Source organism: Rhinatrema bivittatum, chromosome 3 (assembly GCF_901001135.1).
Source record: "Rhinatrema bivittatum chromosome 3, aRhiBiv1.1, whole genome shotgun sequence".
In the NCBI taxonomy this organism is placed as follows: domain Eukaryota; kingdom Metazoa; phylum Chordata; class Amphibia; order Gymnophiona; family Rhinatrematidae; genus Rhinatrema; species Rhinatrema bivittatum.
The window spans coordinates 262,256,625-262,278,244 of NC_042617.1; the positions used below are offsets into that span (position 1 = coordinate 262,256,625).

At 38.9% G+C, this 21,620-nt stretch overlaps 1 protein-coding gene across 4 annotated transcripts in view; it reads right to left on the bottom strand.

Moving 5' to 3' along the window:
• PTPRK (protein tyrosine phosphatase receptor type K) overlaps positions 1-21,620 on the bottom strand; it is a 1,381,492-nt gene that overhangs the window by 334,614 nt on the left and 1,025,258 nt on the right. For all 4 annotated transcript variants that reach the window (XM_029594541.1, XM_029594542.1, XM_029594544.1 and 1 more), the window contains exons 9-10: positions 8,393-8,502; positions 2,522-2,723 (exon numbers count right to left, since the gene is read on the bottom strand). In XM_029594541.1, coding sequence (XP_029450401.1) covers positions 2,522-2,723; positions 8,393-8,502 — 312 coding nt within the window. The remainder of the gene's footprint in view (positions 1-2,521; positions 2,724-8,392; positions 8,503-21,620) is intronic.

The following is a 21,620-nucleotide window of genomic DNA, read 5'->3' on the forward strand; positions in this document are numbered from 1 at the left end:
AATGGGAGAAAAGCCTTAATAAATCAAGCCCTAAGTTGGCCAGATATGTTTATCTGGCATACGTTTATCTGGCTAACTTAGCTAGCCTTTCAATATCGACCCCCGCTGCTCTTAGCTCTCCTTTTATTCTCCTTTTTCCCCTTCCTCCTTCCCTAATCTTTAGGGTTTTGACACCTATAACTTTAAGACCAGGCCTTCAAAAATCATTCCTTTCCCCATCTGGAAAGTCCATTGTCCTATGTATATCTCTAAGCACCTTCTGCCCTCTTATTCATTCCTTTACCTTACATTCTCTGTTTTGCCTTTTTTCAACTCCTTTACCCACACTTGCCTGTCGCACATTTTCAGCTCTAAAAGATTGACTCACGCTAACCACCACTTATGCAGCTCCGATGTTCCCTCCACAGGAAACGTATTATTTACAGCCTTTTGCTGAAGCTGGCAAATATCTTTCAGATGTAAATTTTTTCTACTTCATGAAGTTGGGCTGGTCGAGCCCAGTATAAGCCAACGATATTTTGCCTGTTAGTCCTGGGCAAGCAAGTAGCAACATACTATAGGGTGTCCATCTATCCAGGCTGAAGGAAATCAAAGAAAGCTTTATTAAGCAGAATGCCAATGGTATGTGCATCAAAACTATTTTATGGCAGTAAGGAGACTCCCATATCATGACGCCCTAAAATTATAAAACTGGAACATTCCAATTGTTTCACAAACCCATTAGGGCAGAACCTCTCGTCCTTCATATGAGCAAATACACTCTATATTGGTTTATTTAACTGTCTAATCACCACCAACAAACATCAAATGCAATAAAAAAAATATCTTTGCAAAACATAATTTATATCATGATGCAATTTAAAAGTTTAAAAGATTAAATATTGATTTATAGTAGTTGGTTTAATTCACTTTGGCGTTTCCAATAACTGACTAAATTGATTAAAAGTATCTCACTTTTCCTTTTGTTCAAGAGAGTCATCTATTTCTTCCTCTCTCTGTTTTCAGGACAGGAGGAGCAGAAAAGATTTTCTTCTCATAAAAATGGCAGCTCAATTCCTGCATATCAAAACAGGCTGGCTGGCGCTTAAGCAAAAATCCTTCTTTACTATTGTCTTATGCAGCTAATTGACTTTGCCTTGTAGGCTGCCAAGTTCTGAAGTTACTTCATCATCTAATCAACTGTGTCTTCCCACGTCTCAGAGGATATCATTTGTTTGATAGCAATTTGTCTAACTATAGCTGCCTGTGGCATAAGCTGTAATTTTTTTATTTATTTTTTTTTTTAACAAAACAAACTCATAGCCCACGTCTCCCATTAAGTCTATAACTTTACAAGAATACTTTAGAATGTATTTTCTTTCTTAAATTAGTTTTAAGATTTTTAAAGTGATCCATTCTTATTTGTCAATACTGTGCCACAGGAGAAGACAAACTATGGGCAATGCCCCGTTTCTCACTACTGCCACATAATTTCCCTTTTGTCATGGAAACATGGGAAATGGTCTGTTCACCTCCACTCTCCTTCCATTTCCACTGCCAGTTTTCTCTTGGTTAGCAGTGGTAGCTCCAAAAAAGAGACTATCTTGGAGGGGAATCAGTTTGATTGAGGGCCAGAGAGAGAAGGGGTGGTCGGCAGTCAGGTGGGGAATGGGGAGAGTGGAGGAGGAAGGCGACTGAGTAATGATAGGGAAGATAGACTTGTGGAAGAAAAGGAGATGCCAGAATGGAGGGAAGGTAAAGACGACAAGTGTGAGGCAGGAAAGGAACAGCTGGAGCAAATAAGAGACTAGTGAAGTAGGGGCAGGTAGGATGAAATGAGGAACCTATGAAAAGGGAGAGAAACAGCTGGTAGTGAGGAAAATGGGGCATGACAACAGAAGAAAGGAAGTGGAGGAAGGGAAAAGTAAAGTCAAATGAGAGAAAAATGGAAACAGGAAAAAAAGTTATTCTGACTCGTGCAAATGTTAGAAAATTGTATTTAACATATCTAGAGCTAGAATTTTCGATAAAATTGATTTCATACCCATTAAGCAATACACAGTTGTATGTAAATTTATATAACTATGCTTCAGAATTTCTGCAAACACTACCACAGATTTTTTTTTTTGTGTCTTGCTGCAAAAACCAGGGGACTTAACTATGGGCAAAAAACCTGAAGGATGCAGAAGCGACTGAGTAATGGGAATGGGATGATAAATAAGATATTGACTACTTATTTCAACCCAAGATTTCTGCTGGATACTTGATTTGCTGCTTTTGAACTGCTCATTAAAAATATATTTGTTAAATTAATATTCTTTTAACAATATAGCCCATTCTATTTTTCCCATTGCCTGCCATCTTGGTCAATTATCAACTATAGGCAAGTGATTGCTCTCGACTGATCATCTGTTGAAAAGAAAAACGTTTTACTTCTTTAACAATTAGCATTTGATAGCATTTGCCCATTCTTCTTACTGCTACTCTGCAATCATTTTAAACAGAACAAAAACTGTAAACATGTTTTATTGATCTAAATTACCTGATATATTGGTAGTTACATTGATTGCTGTTGCTGGACCAAACCCCTTTACAGTGCTGGCTCTAATGAGGAACTGGTAAGTGGTCCCAGGGTGCAGCTCTGAAAAAATATGATGTGTGCTGTTCCAAGGTTTTGACTCGGTCTGGGAAGGTCCAGCCACGGGCACTGCGGGATCAAATGACCTTATACTATTGTATCGCACCTGTTTAAATTGTTCAGAAGGGAGAAAAAAAACCAGAGTTAAGAGTAATTTTTAACATGCTCAAGTCTGTTCTCTTGACTATGAATTAGGTTACACATCCCACATATTAAAAATAAAGTAAAATTCTGCTTTGACAACTTAAATCTTACCCTAAGAAGGCATTTCTCTCCTTACTAGTTTTCATTTGGCTATTAATACACAGTCATTATGCGTAGCCCTAAGTACTTTCTCACATTTCTACCATACTCCCTCCTAAAAAGTATGCTACCTGTACCAGAATCATTTATTTGATCACCAGGTGTTTCATTAAGGAAAGTATTTACTTTTCCTTCACTCCCACCCCACTCAATCTCTGTTCCTCCATTGTCAAGGAGATGTGAGCATGTTCTCCTAAGCTCCCAATGGCTTGAACCAGGAAACAAATCAATACCTAACACTGTGTAGTGTACAGTAATAACTGCTCGATTGCTGCACTGGCTCCTTCAGACTGGCATCTGAACTGAAGCTAATTGTTACAGTCACATATGCAAAAATACGAAGCTGCTCACTGCTTTCCATGTGGTACCACTATATGGATGAAAAAGATTTGCTATGTACAGAAATAATGTTCTAGATATGCTTATTATCCTTAAATAGCAACCAGCAACAAACCAGCTTCTGAGGCACGATCTGAATACTATGGAAATGTATCTGCGCAGGCTATGTTTCTGCTTTACTAGATTCTTGACTAAGCAGACTCATTTCTGCACATTCTATACACATCACACACTGCTTTGTTTTCATGACTCTCACAAAATGCTCATTTTTCTGAATTCAGAGTTCTTTTTCAGAACTGATGCTCAAGAATTATAGCAGAGTGGCAGCAGGGTGGGGGTCAGGGACTCAAGGGCACTGGCTCTGGCTTTAGGGAGAATCACGTAAGACTGCTGCAGAAGGGTGATAGAAATCAGCAGACTAAGAAATTGCTTAGGACCCCCTGAGCAGCTAATTGAGTGGGGGCCCACACTCTCTCACTTTTAATTATTACTTCCCCCCTCTCCTCCCCTCCCGTACCCAGGACCCTCTGCTCCTTCCCTCCCTCACCATCTGCTTAGAACCCTCTATCAGCTAGCACTGCAAAATGCAAATAAACAGGACTACATTACAAAGCAGATTGTCTTTTTTTTTTTTTTTTATAAGGCCATTATGTATTTCTGCAATGAAGGACAAATTCTATTCCCAATAAAAAGGCAGCTCCATGAGTCCAGCAGTATGAGTGAAACTTCCTAGGATACTAATTTAAAAAAAAATAATCCTCCATGCTATTTAAAAAAAACAATACCACAATAAACGAACCCAAAGAAGTGAAAAGTGACAAATACCAAACCAACAACAATTTCACTTGTGAGTCTAGAGAGACATATTCAATTTTTTTTTTTACACAATTTATAGCAATGTTTCATTGACCTTCATGACGACACCTTGGAACTGCATCAATTAAATTAGATGTCTGATGTTCAAAGGAGGCGTCAGCAATGTAATCATCGGTCAAGACAGTACCAGGAAAAATAATTTTTTTGTTTTTTGGATATGCAGATGATAAAATGTATTTGAGAACTATATGCCACACTTATCTGAAAGCAATTCGTCGATGTTCACAAGGCGACTGTTCAATACATTGAAAGAATGGCATACTCCCATTATTCCAATTTATTTAATAGTCTCCTTGTGTTCTCCATTCTTCCAATGTACTGAACAGTTGCCTTGTGAACATTGATGAATTGCTTTCAGGTAAGTGTGGCATATAGTTCTCAAATATATAATTTTTATCTGCATATCCAAAAAATAAAAATAACATTTATTTTTCCTGGTACTCTCTTGACCGATGATTACATTGCTAATACTTCCTGTGAACATCAGACATCTAATTTTATTGATGCAGTGCCAAAGTGTTCACTATGAAGGTCCAAAAAATTGTTTTGTTTTGGTTTTTTTTAACATTGAGATTTCCCTCTTTCCCTTACCGATATGCAACTACATTCTAGTTTTAAGCATATTACCACTCTGGTGGCCAATGCAGATTTGAGAGAGACAGCATATATTTTTACATGGGCATATATCACCTGTTTGTGCTTATCGATCTAGTTTTGTAAATACAGATATAGGCCAGAGATACAAAGTGGCCAGGGGCACACTGGGACATCGTTTCTGGACCTATGAAGTAATTGCTAGGTTTTGGGACAGAATTCATGCTTTTCTTGAATCTATAATGGGGCAAGATATTACATTTACGATGGAGGGGGCACTCTTTGATGAACCAATGTCCTTCCAAGTGAGGGGAAGGGGTACTTTATTACTAATTCATAAAGCTTATCTTGTCAGGAAGAAGAGTGATCTTATTATATGGAGATCTGTAGAGGCTCCAACTTTCTGGATGTGGAGAAATGCTTTTCATACATTAATGTTAATGGAGAAAGAAACAGTGGCTAAGATTTAAACAAACTTTTTTTCTTAGACTTTGGCAAGATTATACACAGATACTTCAAATGAGAGCATGAAGTTTGGTAATGAACTACATCCATTTGTAATGGACTTTAATCTTTATAGACTAGCACGGGATGAAGTTATGACATGATGAGGTTAAGAGAGAGGAGGGGAACTATACTGAACCTTTTGTAATTTTCGTTTGATATTGTTTTTATAACATTTGGGGTAAAAAGTTAAAATAAATACTTCTGTAATTTTATGGGAAGTGTGTAAGAAACAACAGCAGTTTGCACGTTTCATTTTGTTAAATGGTTCACTAAAAAGTTTAACCATTAAAAATAACACTGAATATGTTTCTACAGACTCAGAAGTTAAATTTTCTTTTAAAAAAATAAAGCATGGATATATGAAACATAAAATCAGCCTTTTGATGACAGATAAGAGGTCGATGTGCTAACCTGCAAAAGAATCGCTGTAAGAATCACTCAATACCACGAGATGTTTTCCTTGTGGAGCCTGGCCATTTGCATAATATTTGCCACAGTAAAACACTGGTTAGCAACAAACAGAATAATTATTGCAACTCTATATATCAAGGCTTATCAAAAGGTTAAGTCTTCAGTATCTGCAGTTAATTCAGAACACTGCCATTAGGTTGCTGGTAGAGGGTAAAATGTAAGATATCATCCCTCTCTTACCAGATTTACACTGGCTTTCTGTTGAAGCTAGAGTAGTATTCAAAGTCCTCTTCCTGGTCTTTAAATGCATTCAGCAAAGTAAGCCTGGATGTTTGTTTACCCTTGTGTTTAATCATGTATTAATTAGTGCATTATGCTCTTCACAACAATTATTAGTGACCCCTGTCATTGGTTGTTGTTAAATTGGCTATGACTAGAAACAGAACCTTCACTTGCTTTGGTCTGCCATGGTAGATTTAATGTTGCTGTTTGTAATTTATATATTGTATGTCTTTTATGAGTTTTGTTTACATTTATTTTGGTATATGTGGATTAAGCTTTTTAATGTTGCTATGTATTGCTACTGTTTTTATTATAACTCACTGTCATGCTTATGGGAAAGGCATGTAATCAATGATGATTCCCATAGCGGCTTTCGTGTGAAAAAGTGAGATATTGCTGGCTTCTTTGAAAAAACACTATTGCAAGCAAAAGGTAGCATGCACAAAAATGCTAAATACCACATGCTTCAATTCACTACCACAATATATTGTGCCATTTAGCATTTTTGCACGTTATATTTGTGAACCTATTCGCACAATAGTATATTGGCTTTGAGTAATAAAAGGCCCATCTAGTCCATCTATTTTCTTTTTTTACTTTCACTTTTCAATTTCCAACTCTTCTATTATGTTCTCTCAAATAAACATCCTCTCTGCTTATGCCATGCTTTCTTGAATTCTAATACTATTTTATCTTTCACTACCTCTTGAGGAGGCTGTTCCATATACCAGCACCCTTTCTGTGAAGAAAAGGTTGCAGGTACACTGGGTTTAAAAATTATGCTCCAAAGCTGCTGGAAGTATCCGATCATGCTGAGTAACAAGGGTGGCAATATCAAGTCATGCTGATTGCTACTGAGTACAATGGATATCAATTTAACTTTACATGTGTATGTGTGTGTGTGCACGTATAATTCAGACACGTATGTACAGGTATCTCTATACATAGATTTCTCTCTCATAGATATATGCAGGTATCTATGCACTATTTGTATATACTGTATGAAGTTGGTATGATATCTGTCCACGTCCATCTTGTGCCCTATTACAGAAAAAGATTGCAACAGACTTGCCTCCCATTCTAGTAAAGACAGAGCAACAGCTGATATCATCACTCTTGTTGATGGTTACACTGGATTCACCCAACAGCAGTAATTAGTATCCTTGTTACATTCTAGAGCTTCTCTAAGGACATCCATAAAAGCTGACCTTTTAAGCAGAGAGATTTTATGTACATAACTAAAGTCAAAACAATAAGGTAGATTTTAAAACCCCTGTGCGCGTAAATCCTTGGGTTTACGTGTGCCGGGCGAATTTTCAAACGCACCTGGCCACGCGCGTGAACCCCAGTATGCTAATAAGTGCCGAACCCTGAAAAGGGGGGCAGACCGGGGGGGGGGGGTGTTCTGGGCGGGGAGTGGCGTTATGGAAGCCGGCTGGGACAGCGAGCATTAGCTGCTGTTCCGGGGAAGCTCGTGCCGGCAGCCAACTGGCGCGTATAAATTACTTCTGCTCCGGAGCAGCAAGTAGTAAAATTAAAAAATTCCAGCCAGGTAGGTTAGGTTTAGGGGTTGGGGAGGAGAGGGGAAGGGAAGGGAAAGGAAGGTTAGGCAGGGGGTTATAGAAATTCCCTCCCAGTCCGCCCCTTAATTGGAGCGGACTGGGAGGGAACTGGGGAAGCCTGAATTGCGTCACCATGCAGAGTTTGTAAAAGTCCCTTCCCCTCTTGCGCGCGCGGCTTATAAAATCCGGCATGCGCGTGCGGTCAGCCACACTATTTTGTAACATGCACGCGCTTGTTATAAAATCGGCACGTCCATGTGTGCACATGTGCACGTATTAAAATCTACCCCAATATGTATTTATAGTAGTCCATGACTGCATCATACTTTTCAGAAACCATCCAAACACTGCCTTTATCTTTTTTTAACCTTGGCTTATTCTTCTAAGTTGTAATAGTTAACTTGATAGCTGATACTTTTGAAAGTGATCACTGGAGCAAGTGTCTCAAAAGCTTACAATGATCTTCAGAAAAATATTTCAATGACCAATGTTTATAGATGTCACAGGAAACACGATGAGCATGGCTTTACTCTAATCCTTCTCCTCGCACTCTTTTGTGCAAACTTTTCAGTTACAAAATAAATTTTACAAGACTATTAAATTATGGTTTTGGAAGAATATAGCATATTACTGTAAGATTTAAAATTAGCATACACAGTGGCTCTTGAGTATTATGTCAACACCATAATACTGCCTTGATGTGGCCAACAATGAAATACTATTATGCAAGAGACTGAGTTTGCAAATTCTAGTCATCACAGCAATTCCATTAGTCTGCAAGATGGGGGATGAGCACATTTAATTGCCAGGAACTTGCAAACCATAACTGCATAAAATGTGCAATTAATAATTGATATTTTTTCATTTCTTATGACAATGTAATAGCAATTCTTTCTATTACCTCATACTGAGTGATGATGCCATTTGGCTCCAAAGGTTCTTTCCAGTTCAAAAAGATCTTGTCTTCAAATGGAGTGCCCTTTAATGAACTTGCTGGTACGGCATCAGGCACTGCAAATTAATGAGAATTTAGAGGACAGAGGAACTTATTCCCAGAGCAGTAAAAATTTACAGTTTTGTTTCTCAATGCTCTATTGAAAAGAAATGTGCACCGAACATAAAGTTAATTCAGATCAATACGGATTCATTTTTCTGGAGGATTCTTACAAAAAAACAAGCTTTTGTTGTTCATGTAATACATTAGGAGATTTCTTTCATATTTTTCTTTAGATCAGAAAACGTGTTCAAAAGAATTTACGGGGCAAAGATAACACTATTTCAACACCTTGCACACCTCCAAAAGTACAGATATCTGAGGTACAAAATCACACAAAGGCTGGTGGCATTTTGCACACTAACAGATTTATTGAGGCATAAGCTTTCGAGGATGAGAGTTCACATTATCAGATGTATGAACTGTAGAAGAGGATGATATATATATATATATATATATACATACATATACACACACACACACACACTCTGACGTAATTTTTGCTACTTCAGAAGAACACAGCTACCCTTTGGAAGTGGTATTGGGGAGAACTCCATGTAAAGCAACAACATTCTCATGGAAAAATGCAGCTGTTTAGTAGTGTAAGCTGAAGCATCAATTCCCCATTGACTTTTTTTTTTTTTAGACTCTCTGATGATCTGCAGCAGTACCAGTGAGAGACCACGGTCAATAAAGAGGAGGTCAGTGGAAGGGCCAGGCTGCCTGGTGGTTCAGCACTGTCATGTAGAGGGACCAGCATTGGGGCAGACATTGGGGTTGCTGTGGAGGAAAGGTTCACAGCCCGAGGAGAGGGAATTAATCACACAATGGTGACATATCTGTCGACTGGATTTAGTGCCTGTAAGAGCCACATGAGTGGTGCAAATTGGGCGAAGCCAGAATTAATTCACATTCTGGTCCAGAAAGGATTAGGACTACATGGGGAGCTCTAATTTTAAATGTTATACTTTATGCTGTTTATGTTAGTTTATTTTGTATTTCATATTGTTTCATATTTTACATTATTGTATTTTGTTTTAACTATATGTTCATTATTTTTTTGAACATTATTTTGATTTTTTTGAAAACTGATTTATTAAATAAAATTACCATTATTTATTGACATTTGATATTCTGCTTTTTTCCCATGAATGGCCTCAAAGTGGATTTCAATAGCATTAGATCAAAAAACAACATTAGTTGAGGATCTATATATTTAAAGCAGATCCCATAGTAGGGTTATTTTGTTGTTGCATACAGGAATACTTCTGTGGTAGCTAAGTTGCTGGATAGGAAGTTTTTGTTAGGAATGCTTGGCTAAAAAGTCATGCTTTAGCTTTCTTCCTGAAGGTGAGGTAGATGGGCTCCAAGCGTAGGGATAATGGAAGTATGTTCCAGACTTTTGGTGTGTGACAGCTAAAGACCCAAAATCTAAGCGGGACAGTCTAGCAGAGGCCGGAGGTGGGGTGGAAAGTAGAGCCAGTTGGGAAGATCTGAGATCTCTGTTGGGCAAAAGGGAGAAGGTGCCACCCTAATAAGCAACCATTTAAACTCAGCTAGCAGTGATACAGTGCTGGCACAAAAGGATCCTGGGGCTTCTCGCCTGAAACTTTGCTCTTGCATTTGTCCTTTGCTTCACTTTGACTTCTTGCTGGGACCTCTTATTTGGGCTTTTTACTTCCAATCTTTTTCATGAACCTTACATGAACTGTGGCCAGGCTTCTTGGAGCCTGTGGAGGCTTCTGGGAAGCTATGCTGATAACATAGAAATGATGGCAGAAAAGGACCAAATGATCCACCCAGTTTGCCCAGCAAGCTTATGCCAGGTATCTGCTGCACTGTGCAGGTTACCCCCATGCTTATCAGTTTACCAGACCATAAAAGTCAGGGCCCTTGGATGCCATTTGAATCCAAATTCTCCTAACCTTTGCCATGAAAGCAGACAGCAATGCTGAAGTTGCATCAAAGTATCAGGCTTAGTGATTAAGGGTAGTAAGCACCGCATCAGCTAGTTACCCCTATTTTTGTTTGTTTCCCAAACCGTAAGATTCAGGGCCCTTATTGGTTGCTGTCTAAATCCAATTCCCCCTTTTTTATTGCCGTTAAAGCAGAGAGCAACGATGGAGTTGCATCAACATCATCAAGACAATTATTAAGGGTGGCAACTGCCACACCAGCAAGTTACCCCCAAGTCACCCCCATGCACTCTTTTCTTTATTTCCAACCTCTAAACTTTAGGGATTCACAGTTTTTATCCCATGCCCCTTTGAATCTTCACTACCTCTTCCGGAAGGGCAATCCAGGCATTCATCAACCTCTCCATGAAGAAATATTTCCTGACATTGGTTCTGAATCATCTTCCCTGGAGTTTCATTTCATGACCCCTATTTTTTTTTTTTACTGATTTCTTTTCAATGTTTGGCAAGATTAATGATTGTGAATCATTAAAATCTTTCAGATATCTGAAAGTCTACATCTCCCCTGCACCTCCGTTCTTCCAGGGTGTACATATTCAGATCCTTCAGCCTCTCCTCACAAGTCTTCCAATGCTGACCCCTCACCATTTTGGTTGTTCTTCTTTGGACTGCTTCTATTCTGTCTTTATCATTTTTGAGATATGGGCACCAATACTGAACACAGTACTCTAGGTGAAGCCTCACCAAGGACCTATACAAAAGCATTATCACCACTTTTCTTACTGGATGTTCCTCTCTCTATGCAGCCCAGCATTCTTTTGGCTTTAGCTATCGCCTTGTCACATTGCTTCACCATTTTCAAATCATCAGACACTATCACAACAAGGTCCCTCTCGCAGTCCGTATGCATTAGTCTTTTACTGCCCATCACATAAAGCTGTTTTGGATTGCCACAGCTGAGATGCATGACTGTATTCTTGGCATTGAATCCCAGCTGTCAAATCTTCAACCACTCTTCAAGTTTTCTTAAAACACTTTTCATTCTCTTTACTCCTTCAGACGTGTCCACTCTGCTGCAAATAGACAAACTTTACCTTCTATCCCTTCCGCCAGGTTGCTCACAAAGACAGTGAACAGAATCAGTCCCAAAACTAAGCCCTGTGGCATTCCACTTAACACTGTACTTTCTTCAGAGTAGGTTCCATTTACCATTACACAACCCATCAGTCAACCAGTTTGCAATCCATGCTATCATCTTGGAACCCACTCCCAAGCTTCTCATTTTGTTCACATGTTTATGTGTACCATATCAAAAGCTTTACTAAAATCCAAGTAAATCACATTGAGTTTCTTCCCTAATCCAATTCTCTAGTCACCCATTCAAAAAATCAATCAGATTTGTCCGACAGGACCTTCCCCTGGTGAATCCATGCTGCCTCAGGTTGCGCAACCCACCGAATTGTAGATAGTTTACTATCCTTTCCTTCAGCAGAGTCCCCATTAATTTTCTCACCACTGAACATAAGAACATAAGAAAATGCCATGCTGGGTCAGACCAAGGGTCCATCAAGCCCAGCATCCTGTTTCCAACAGAGGCCAAAACCAGGCCACAAGAACCTGGCAATTACCTAAACACTAAGAAGAACCCATGCTACTGATGCAATTAATAGCAGTGGCTATTCCCTAAGTATAATTGATTAATAGCCATTAATGGACTTCTCCTCCAAGAACTTATCCAAACCTTTTTTGAACCCAGCTACACTAACTGGGTTCAATGGGTGATCAGAGACAGGACATTCTCTATCACAGGACCTTCCATCTGGAACGCCATGCCTCCGGACCTCAGGCAGGAAACCTGTCTACTAACTTTCAAAAAGAAACTAAAGACATGGCTATTCTGCCGAGCCTTCCCAGATACTAGTTCTACAGTCTGATTTAGAATCATCATATCACTTATGTAAATACTCAAAATGCTAAGCTTGCTCACAATTTATCATGAGGTTTGGCCTCTGCCTCCTTCCCATACTCCATTGTATATAGTAATTTATTGTATATAATTATTTATCTTTCGTTCTCCCCCTCTTTTTTTCCTTCTCCCTGTTAAGGCAACCTTGTTATAATGTAACTTTTATGCTCCTTCTAAACGTCTCTTGTTGAATTGCTGGTTATAGTTCTGCTTAGTTCGATGTAAACCGAGTTGATTTGATCTGTATCAAGAAAGTCGGTATATAAAAGCCTTAAATAAATAAATAAATAAATAAATAACTGCACTAACCACCTCCTCTGGCAACAAATTCCAGAGCTTTATTGTGCGTTGAGTGAAAAAGAATTTTCTCTGATCAGTCTTAAATGTGTTACTTGCTAACTTCATGGAATGCCCCCTAGTCCTTCTATTATTCGAAAGTGTAAATAACAGAGTCACATCTACTCGTTCAAGACCTCTCATGATCTTAAAGACCTCTATCATATCCCCCCTCAGCTGTCTCTTCTCCAAGCTGAACAGCCCTAACCTCTTCAGTCTTTCCTCATAGGGGAGCTGTTCCATCCCCTTTATCATTTTGGTTGCCCTTCTCTGTACATTCTCCATCGCATCTATATCTTTTTTGTAATGCGGCGACCAGAATTGTACACAGTATTCAAGGTGCGGTCTCACCATGGAGCGATACAGAGGCATTATGACATTTTCCGTTCTATTAACCATTCCCTTCCTAATAATTCCTAACATTCTATTTGCTTTTGTGACTGCTGCAGTACACTGAGCCGACGATTTTAAAGTATTATCCACTATGATGCCTAGATCTTTTTCCTGGGTGGTAGCTCCTAATATGGAACCTAACATCGTGTAACTACAGCAAGGGTTATTTTTCCCTATATGAAACAACTTGCACTTGTCCACATTAAATTTCATCTGCCATTTGGATGCCCAATCTTCCAGTCTTGCAAGGTCCTCCTGTAATGTATCACAGTCTGCTTGTGATTTAACTACTCTGAATAATTTTGTATCATCCGCAAATTTGATAACCTCACTCGTCGTATTCCTTTCCAGATCATTTATATATATATTGAAAAGCACCGGTCCAAGTACAGATCCCTGAGGCACTCCATTGTTTACCCTTTTCCACTGAGAAAATTGACCATTTAATCCTACTCTGTTTCCTGTCTTTTAACCAGTTTGTAATCCACGAAAGGACATCGCCTCCTATCCCATGACTTTTTAGTTTTCGTAGAAGCCTCTCATGAGGGACTTTGTGAAACGCCTTCTGAAAATCCAAATACACTACATCTACTGGTTCACCTTTATCCACATGTTTATTAACCCCTTCAAAAAAATGAAGCAGATTTGTTAGGCAAGACTTCCCTTGGGTAAATCCATGTTGACTGTGTCCCATTAAATCATGTCTTTCTATATGCTCTACGATTTTGATCTTGAGAATAGTTTCCACTATTTTTCCCAACACTGAGGTCAGGCTCACTGGTCTATAGTTACCCGGATCGCCCCTGGAGCCTTTTTTAAATATTGGGGTTACATTGGCCACCCTCCAGTCTTTAGGTACAATGGATGGATTTTAATGATAGGTTACAAATTTTAACTAATAGATCAGAAATTTCATTTTTGAGTTCCTTCAGAACCCTAGGATGCATACCATCCGGTCCAGGTGATTTGCTACTCTTTAGTTTGTCAATCTGGCCTACTACATCTTCCAGGTTCACAGTGATTTCGTTCAGTTCGTCTGAGTCATCACCCCTGAAAACCATCTCTGGAACTGATATCTCCCCAACATCCTCATTAGTAAACAAGGAGGCAAAAAATTCATTTAGTTTTTCTGCAATGGCCTTATCTTCCCTAAGAGCCCCTTTAACCCCTCTGTCATCTAATGGTCCAACCGACTCCCTCACAGGTTTCTTGCTTTGGTTATTTTTTAAAAAGTTTTTATTATGAGTTTTTGCCTCTATGGCCAACTTCATTTCAAATTCTCTCTTCGCCTGTCTTATCAATGTTTTACACTTACCTTGACAATGCTTATGTTTTATCCTATTTTCTTCAGATGGATCCTTTTTCCAATTTTTGAAGGATGTTTTTTTGGCTAAAATAGCCTCTTTCACCTCATCTTTTAACCATGACGGTAATCGTTTTGCCTTCCTTCCACCTTTCTTAATGCGCGGAATACATATGGACTGCGCCTCTAGGATTGTATTTTTAAACAATGTCCAAGCCTGTTGAACACTTAACCTTTGCAGCTGCACCTTTCAGCTTTTTTCTAACTATTTTCCTCATTTTATCAAAGTTTCCCTTTTTAAAATTTAGTGTTAGAGCTACAGATTTACTTATTGTCCCCCTTCCAGTTATTAGTTTAAATTTGATCATGTTATGATCACTGTTGCCAAGTGGCCCCACCACCGTTATTTCTATCACCAAATCTTGCATTGCACTAAGAATTAAATCTAAAATAGCTCCCTCTCTTGCTGGTTCCTGAACCAATTGCTCTTGCACATTCCCAAAGATAACATATGCCAATCGTTAAAAAGTAATTTTTTTTACCTTTGCTGTCTGATCTTAGTTTTCTAATCGGTTAGTCAACGGCTTTTTTTGCCAATTCCTTTTACAGGGTCTTTTTTTTTTCTATTTCTTTTCTCTCCATCTATCTTCTTCCCTCAAACACACAATCAAATTCTCATTCTCACAGCGGCCCTAACTACCGGGTTTCCTCCTCTTCTTGGGCCACTGCAAAGTGGGATATGCGGCGGCCCATTAGCGCTGCTCTTCTTCTGTACACGGTAGATGCTCCTCCCCCTTCCTGCCCACATGGCTCCGGCAACGTTTTTCTTCCGGGGCTGCGCAAGCAGGAAGGAGGAGGACTGAACGTGACCCTTTTCTTCGGGCCGTGGTGAGGTAAGCTCCACCACGGCCTTGCTGATCTTCCTGCTGTAGTTCCCTGCTTCCGCTGGCCCTGCTGCTATATGGACCAGGCGGCACACCTTCACACTGCAGGCAACACACTAACGTGTCACGACACACAGTTTGGAAAGCTCTGCTCTAAATGATAGGCCTTGGGACATAAGCACCATAATTGTTGCATTGAATGAAAGGCATTTTGTTAAATCATCACTAATTCCTTAAAATCTTATAGTTAAGGTAAGGTAAAATGTAGGCTCTAGCAAAGAACTTTAATAGGTATTTGAAATAAAAACTAAAAGTATTAGTGCTAGCCAGTAAAGATTAATAGGTAGAATATGAAAACCAATTTTTACAAGCAATATTACAGTTTAAGTTACTATTATCTGAGCTGTAAGGAACTACTATGTAATGAGAGATGAAGTAAATTATCTAGGAGTGCCAGAGAAGACTATATAAGAAAAATAAACCCAGAGGTGTGTGGGTAGAGGGGTAGGGAGGGAGAAAACTAAACAGTGGAGATCACTTGCAGGAAAAAAACATTTTTTTTCAGATAGCTTGTAGCTGACTCAAGAAAATAACCTCCCCCCCCCCCCCCCCAAAGGCACAAAATATTACAAAAATCAGACAAAAAATATACTTAGCCCAGATACAAATAAGCAAATAATTTCAGATAGGTTGTAGCATAAGCAAAGTTCAGATAGCTTGTAGCCTCACAATAAAACTGCAAACAATGGCTACCGAACCTACAGGAATTTCTCCATTGCTCTTAAACCCCAAGCAGATACAGTATATGGACATTTCCTGCCAAACAGTGGGGTGGGCAGTATGTGGTATGTTATAGGGTATGGGGTGTGTGCATGTATACATAGGCAGCAGGTGAATGGAATGTATGGAGTGGGCTAAATGGTCAGTTTTCTCAAAGGAGAAAATACAGTGCCCCAAGGATCCATGTTGAGACCACTGCTTTTGAATATATTGATAAGTGACCCTGAGATGGGAACAACACGTGAGGAGAGCAAATTTATTGATGATACAACATTATTAAAGTTGTTTAATCACAAGAGGATTGTGAGAAATTGCAAGAGGTCCTTGTGAGACTGGGAATCCAAATGGCAGATGACCGTTAATGTGGACAAGTACAAGTTAATGCATGTAGGGAAGAGCAACCCAAATTATAGCTACACAATGCATTTCCATATTGGAAATCACCAACTAGGAAAAGGTGGTAGTTGTCTTTGTGGATATGTTGAAATCCTCTGTTCAGTGTGCGGTGGTGGCCAAGAAAGCAAATAGAATGCTAGGGATTATTAGGAAAGGAATGGAGAATAAAACATAATATAAAGCCTCTGTATCATTCCATGGTGCAACTTCAAGTATTGTGTGCAGTTCTGGTAATCGCATCTCAAAAAAGATGTAGTAGAATTATAAAAGGTACAGAGAAGGCAAACAAAATGATAAAGGGGATGGAACAATTCCCTATGAAGAAAGGCTAAAGAGTTTAGAACTCTTCGGCTTGGAGAAGAGACAGCTGAGGGGTGATGTGATATGATAGAGCACGAGATGAAATGAACTGAAATGTTTTAGAAAATTTAAAAGCAGTACGTTTTACAGAGGCTTTTAGGTAAAATGTTTTAGCTATTTCATTGTTGCTAGCATGTTAGATTGTACCTATTTTTAATTTTATGAACATGTTTCTATTTGTGTTGAATTTTAAAACAATTATTTGTTGTAATCTGCCTTGGTCAATAACACGGAATAACTGAAGAATATATCTATAAAATAATGAGTGGAGTGGAACGGGTAAACGTGAATCTGTTTACTCTTTCAAAAAGTACAAAACCTAGGGGACATGCAATGACGTTACTACAGAAATCATTTAAGTCAAATAGGAGAAAATATAGTTTACTCAATACATATTTAAAATCTGGAATTCATTGCCGGAGGATGTGGTAAAAACTGTTAGTTATTTGGACAAGTTACTGGAAGAAAAGACCAAAACATTAACATTCAATGTTACTTTCCCCTCCTTATATTCCCCCTCTTACCCCCCCCCCTCAACTGTTCTTTTGTTAATTTGTTATAAATTGTTGATATAACTCTGTTCGATGTAAAACGCCTCCCCAGGCGTCTGTTTGCGTTACAATGTGAACCGATGTGATATCCCTGATGAATGTCGGTCTATAAAAATTTTAAATAAATAAATAAATAAATAAAACACCATTATTAAGGTGGACTTGGGGAAATCCAATGCTTATTCCTGAGATAAGCAGCTTGGAATCTGTCAACCTTCTAGCATGGAAGTTCTAAGGATCCTGCCAGGTACTTGTGACCTAGATTTGCCACTGCTAGAAACAGAATACTGGGCTTGATGTAATTTTGGTTTGATCAAATATGGCAAACCTTATTTTATGTGTACGTGCATGTGATGGGGGGAGGGAATGCATTTTTCTGTCTGTGATGGAAGTGTGTGTATATGTTGGGGACGGGATATATGGGGGCATGTGAGAGATTTGGGGAAGGTAACAGAGGCACCTTCTGGTGCCATCTTTTGCCAGCTGCTTCTGTTATTTTTCCTGTTTATTTCTCCTGTGCTCCAGGAAGGATGAGAGAGAGCTGTTAGAATATCATCTAACATTGCAACAGTTTCCAATAGATAGCAATAAGTAATTTTTTTTTGGAGAGATAGTTCTTTGAAAATACTGAACCAGATATTTCTGGTTTTCAATTCAGAGATATTCACAATTTCCTCCTGCATGCCAAATTATGACCTAGATTCATCATTTTGCTATAAATTTCGTGAGAATAGTGGCCCCAATAAAAAAAAAAAAAAAAAAAAAAAGAGGAGCATGGTTAGGGTAATTTTCCAGATATCGCATCGTGCGCTATTTTACCACATTGCATAGGTATTTTAGTGCAATGCATGTGAAATTTATTGCACCCGAGAGAGACTCTTTATAAGGCTCTCATATAAGTAAACTATTTATACCACTGTAAGAGAGGCAACTAGTAACTCGGAGTGAGGTTTTGGTGGTGTCCGAGGTTTTGGGGAGCAGTTTTATATGCAGAGTCAGAGATACAAACAGCACAGTACACATCAGTGAAAATTTGATATGATTTGGAATGAGGAAAGGTACACAGAGATGAGATTTGTACATTGTACTCGCGACCTAGTTTGATACACTCTCCTACCTATCTGCTAACAAGGTAGGTCGAGAGTACAATGTACAAATCTCATCTTTGTATACCTTTTATCACTCCAATACACACAAAATCTTCAATGATATCTACTGTACTGTTCGTACCTTTCACTGTGCATGTAAAGCTGCCCCCAAAACCTCACCCCGAGTTCAGAATGGCTCTTCTTACAGTGGTATAAAAAGTTGACTAATATGTGCCTCCCCAGACATGCACTCTCTCCTCCTCTCCCTGCCTGAAACGCACAGCTATCGTAGGCATATTCCCAGGAAAAAATGTGTAGTTATTTCCAGCGTTAAATCCTGCAATAGTGTGCGTACTCATCTCATGATGCATTATTTATCTCATGCATTATGGCGTTATCGTAGGCATTAGGGCCCTAATACCCGCAATAAGGCCATAACACAATTTGATGAATGTTAGTTAATTTCTATCCGTTTTTTGGGCCTCTGGATGGATGGACATCTGGTGAGTCTGGGGCAACTGTTGGAGACAGTAGGCTAGATGACCACTGGTCTGACCAAGCTTGACTGTTCTTCTGATATTTTTATATAATTGTTTCCAATATTCCATTTGTTGGAAAGCCTACAAAAAGGATAACCACCACCACCAGACTGCAAGTGAGTGGGTGTAACGTTTTTGTAAGGTGAAACATTTTATAACATGGAAGGCAACTCAACAGAATAAAATGGGCACTAAAGGAGATGTAACAGTAGTCCTCAGTGTTCAAACAATAATGGAATATAAATATGCAAAGTGAATTCCACATAAAAACTTCCTCTGCGGAGGTTAATCTTAGTTGGGCTACTGACCCTGCCATCATCTAACATTATGAGTCCTTTCCAGAGTCAGACCTGTTTGGACTTAACTGGAGGAGATGCAATCTGTCACCAACTCCTTAGCAGCTTTCAATGTTTTAGGACATGGGTGGCAACTCCGGTCTTCGAGAGCCACAAACAGGCCTGGTTTTCAGGGTATTCACAATGAATATGCATGAGATAGATTTACCTACAATGGAGGCAATGCATGCAAATCTCTCTCATGCATATTTATTGTGGATATCATGAAAACCTGGCCTGTTTGTGGCTCTCGAAGACCTGGGTTGACCACCCCTGTCTTAGGAGGCTTAGAAGTAATGCCCTAAGCTCATCCTCAACCTCAGAATTGAAGAGAATGGCCTCCATCATTGTCTGTATACAAACAAGGAAGGAAATATCTATAAGTGTGTGGTGGGGTAACTATTCCTCACTTGTGGAGAGGGAGAGTCTGAGGGGAGGTGAGAAGAATATTCTACTTCAGAACAGAAGTCTTCTTAAGCTTAAGCCTAGGGATCCTTAGAATCAGAGAAAATGACTTGAGCTGTAGTCTGGGGTGGCATCAACTCTCGAGTCAGCCTCAATAAGCTAATAAGATGCTGTTTGGGTACTGGGTACAAACATTGCTGAACAGTTGGAGAGACTTCCCTTTCACAGTAAAATAGTAAATGATAGCAGAAATAGACTAAACAGTCCATCAGTCTGCAAGTTGCTTTTGGTAGTAAGTGCCACTCCATGCAGGTTACCCTTATTCCTTCTGTTAAAGGTGATAATGACTGCCGTTCTGTGCAAGTTACCCCTTTGCCTTCTCTTAAGAGTGGTAAAAACTGCCTCTCTGGGTAGATTACCCCCTGTATAAATGTTACACCTAAAGTTAACAAAGGTTAACCTGTAGGGATCCATGGTGTTATTCGACATTAATTCAGCACAAATGGCAAATATCTTGTCAGTACACAATTATCTCTCTCCTTAATGATATCAACACATGCTTATATTAAAAGTTAGAATGTGACCATCATACTAGGCATTGAAAGTTTTATAGGACTAATGGCTAATCAGCTACAAAAAATAGCCTTAAATATAATCAGTCAACTTTATTAAGTATTTTAAAATGCAGACAATCTAGTGCATGAGAAGACTAAGATTTCAATATTTCCATGGACCAGTTTAGGTCATCTCTTAAACAAGACAAAATTAATAAATTGGGAGGAACACGCTGAGTTTATTGAGGAGGTTTTCATGAGGAATTTTTTTCTCTATGAGCAAACATGTTAGGGGTCTTCAGCCTGGAAAAGAGAAGGCTGAGAGAAGATAGAGATCTATATCATCATGAGTGGAGTGGAATAGGTAAATAAGGAATAATTATTTAGCCTTGCCAACAGTACTAGGACTAGGGAACACTCCATGAAGATAATGGGTGGCACTTTTAAAACAAATCAAAGAAAGTATTTTTTCACTCAGCATACAATCAAATTGCAGAATTTGTTGGCAGAGGATTTGGTGAAAGCAGTTAGTGTAGCTGGGTTTAAAAGGAGTTTCGACAAGATCCTGGAGGAAAAATCCATAAACCACTATTAGCCATGTAGGCTTGGCGAAGCCACTTCTTAATCCTGGTTATCAGCAAGAAGGATTGGCTTTATTTGTGCTGCAATTTACTATCTTTGCAGGCTGTGACATCTTTCAAAGGACCAACAAAAAAAAAAACAGATGATGTAGGATGACACGAGTTTCTGAGAACACACTCGTCACTTCTTGAATGTCAAAGATTTATACCAAACACAAAAAGAGAGATAAAGCATTCAGTTCTGACCCAGCTTAAGAATACAACAAAAGAATCACAGGTGGGGTCCAGTGGTAGTGGTGGAGGGGGCACATGAGTCAGTTTTAAGCAAGTAGTGTCAAATGACTTTGCATTTTAAAGATACACCTCTCTTCACTTCAATTTTGAAAACAGGACACCGGGAAAGAGATAGGATCTAGTTTTCCAAATAAGGAAAACATCTTAGATATAAATTCAAATCCTTTTTCCCCCTGTTTCTCTATAGGACTTGGATTAGTTTTCACCTGCTGTTGTCTGTTTAGCCTCTTGTAATTAAGTTACAATATTCTTTTCACCTTTGCATCTAAAAAATTTAGTGCACACCAGGAACTATGTAGATCCCAGCAATCAATTCTAAAGATTAATGTACATATGTATATAGATGTGTGCTCTTTTTATCTATATATACATATAAAGACACACAATCATATATATAAATTGTGCACATGAATATGTGTGGAATCCTGTCACTGGTGCTGCTGAGTCAATGGTT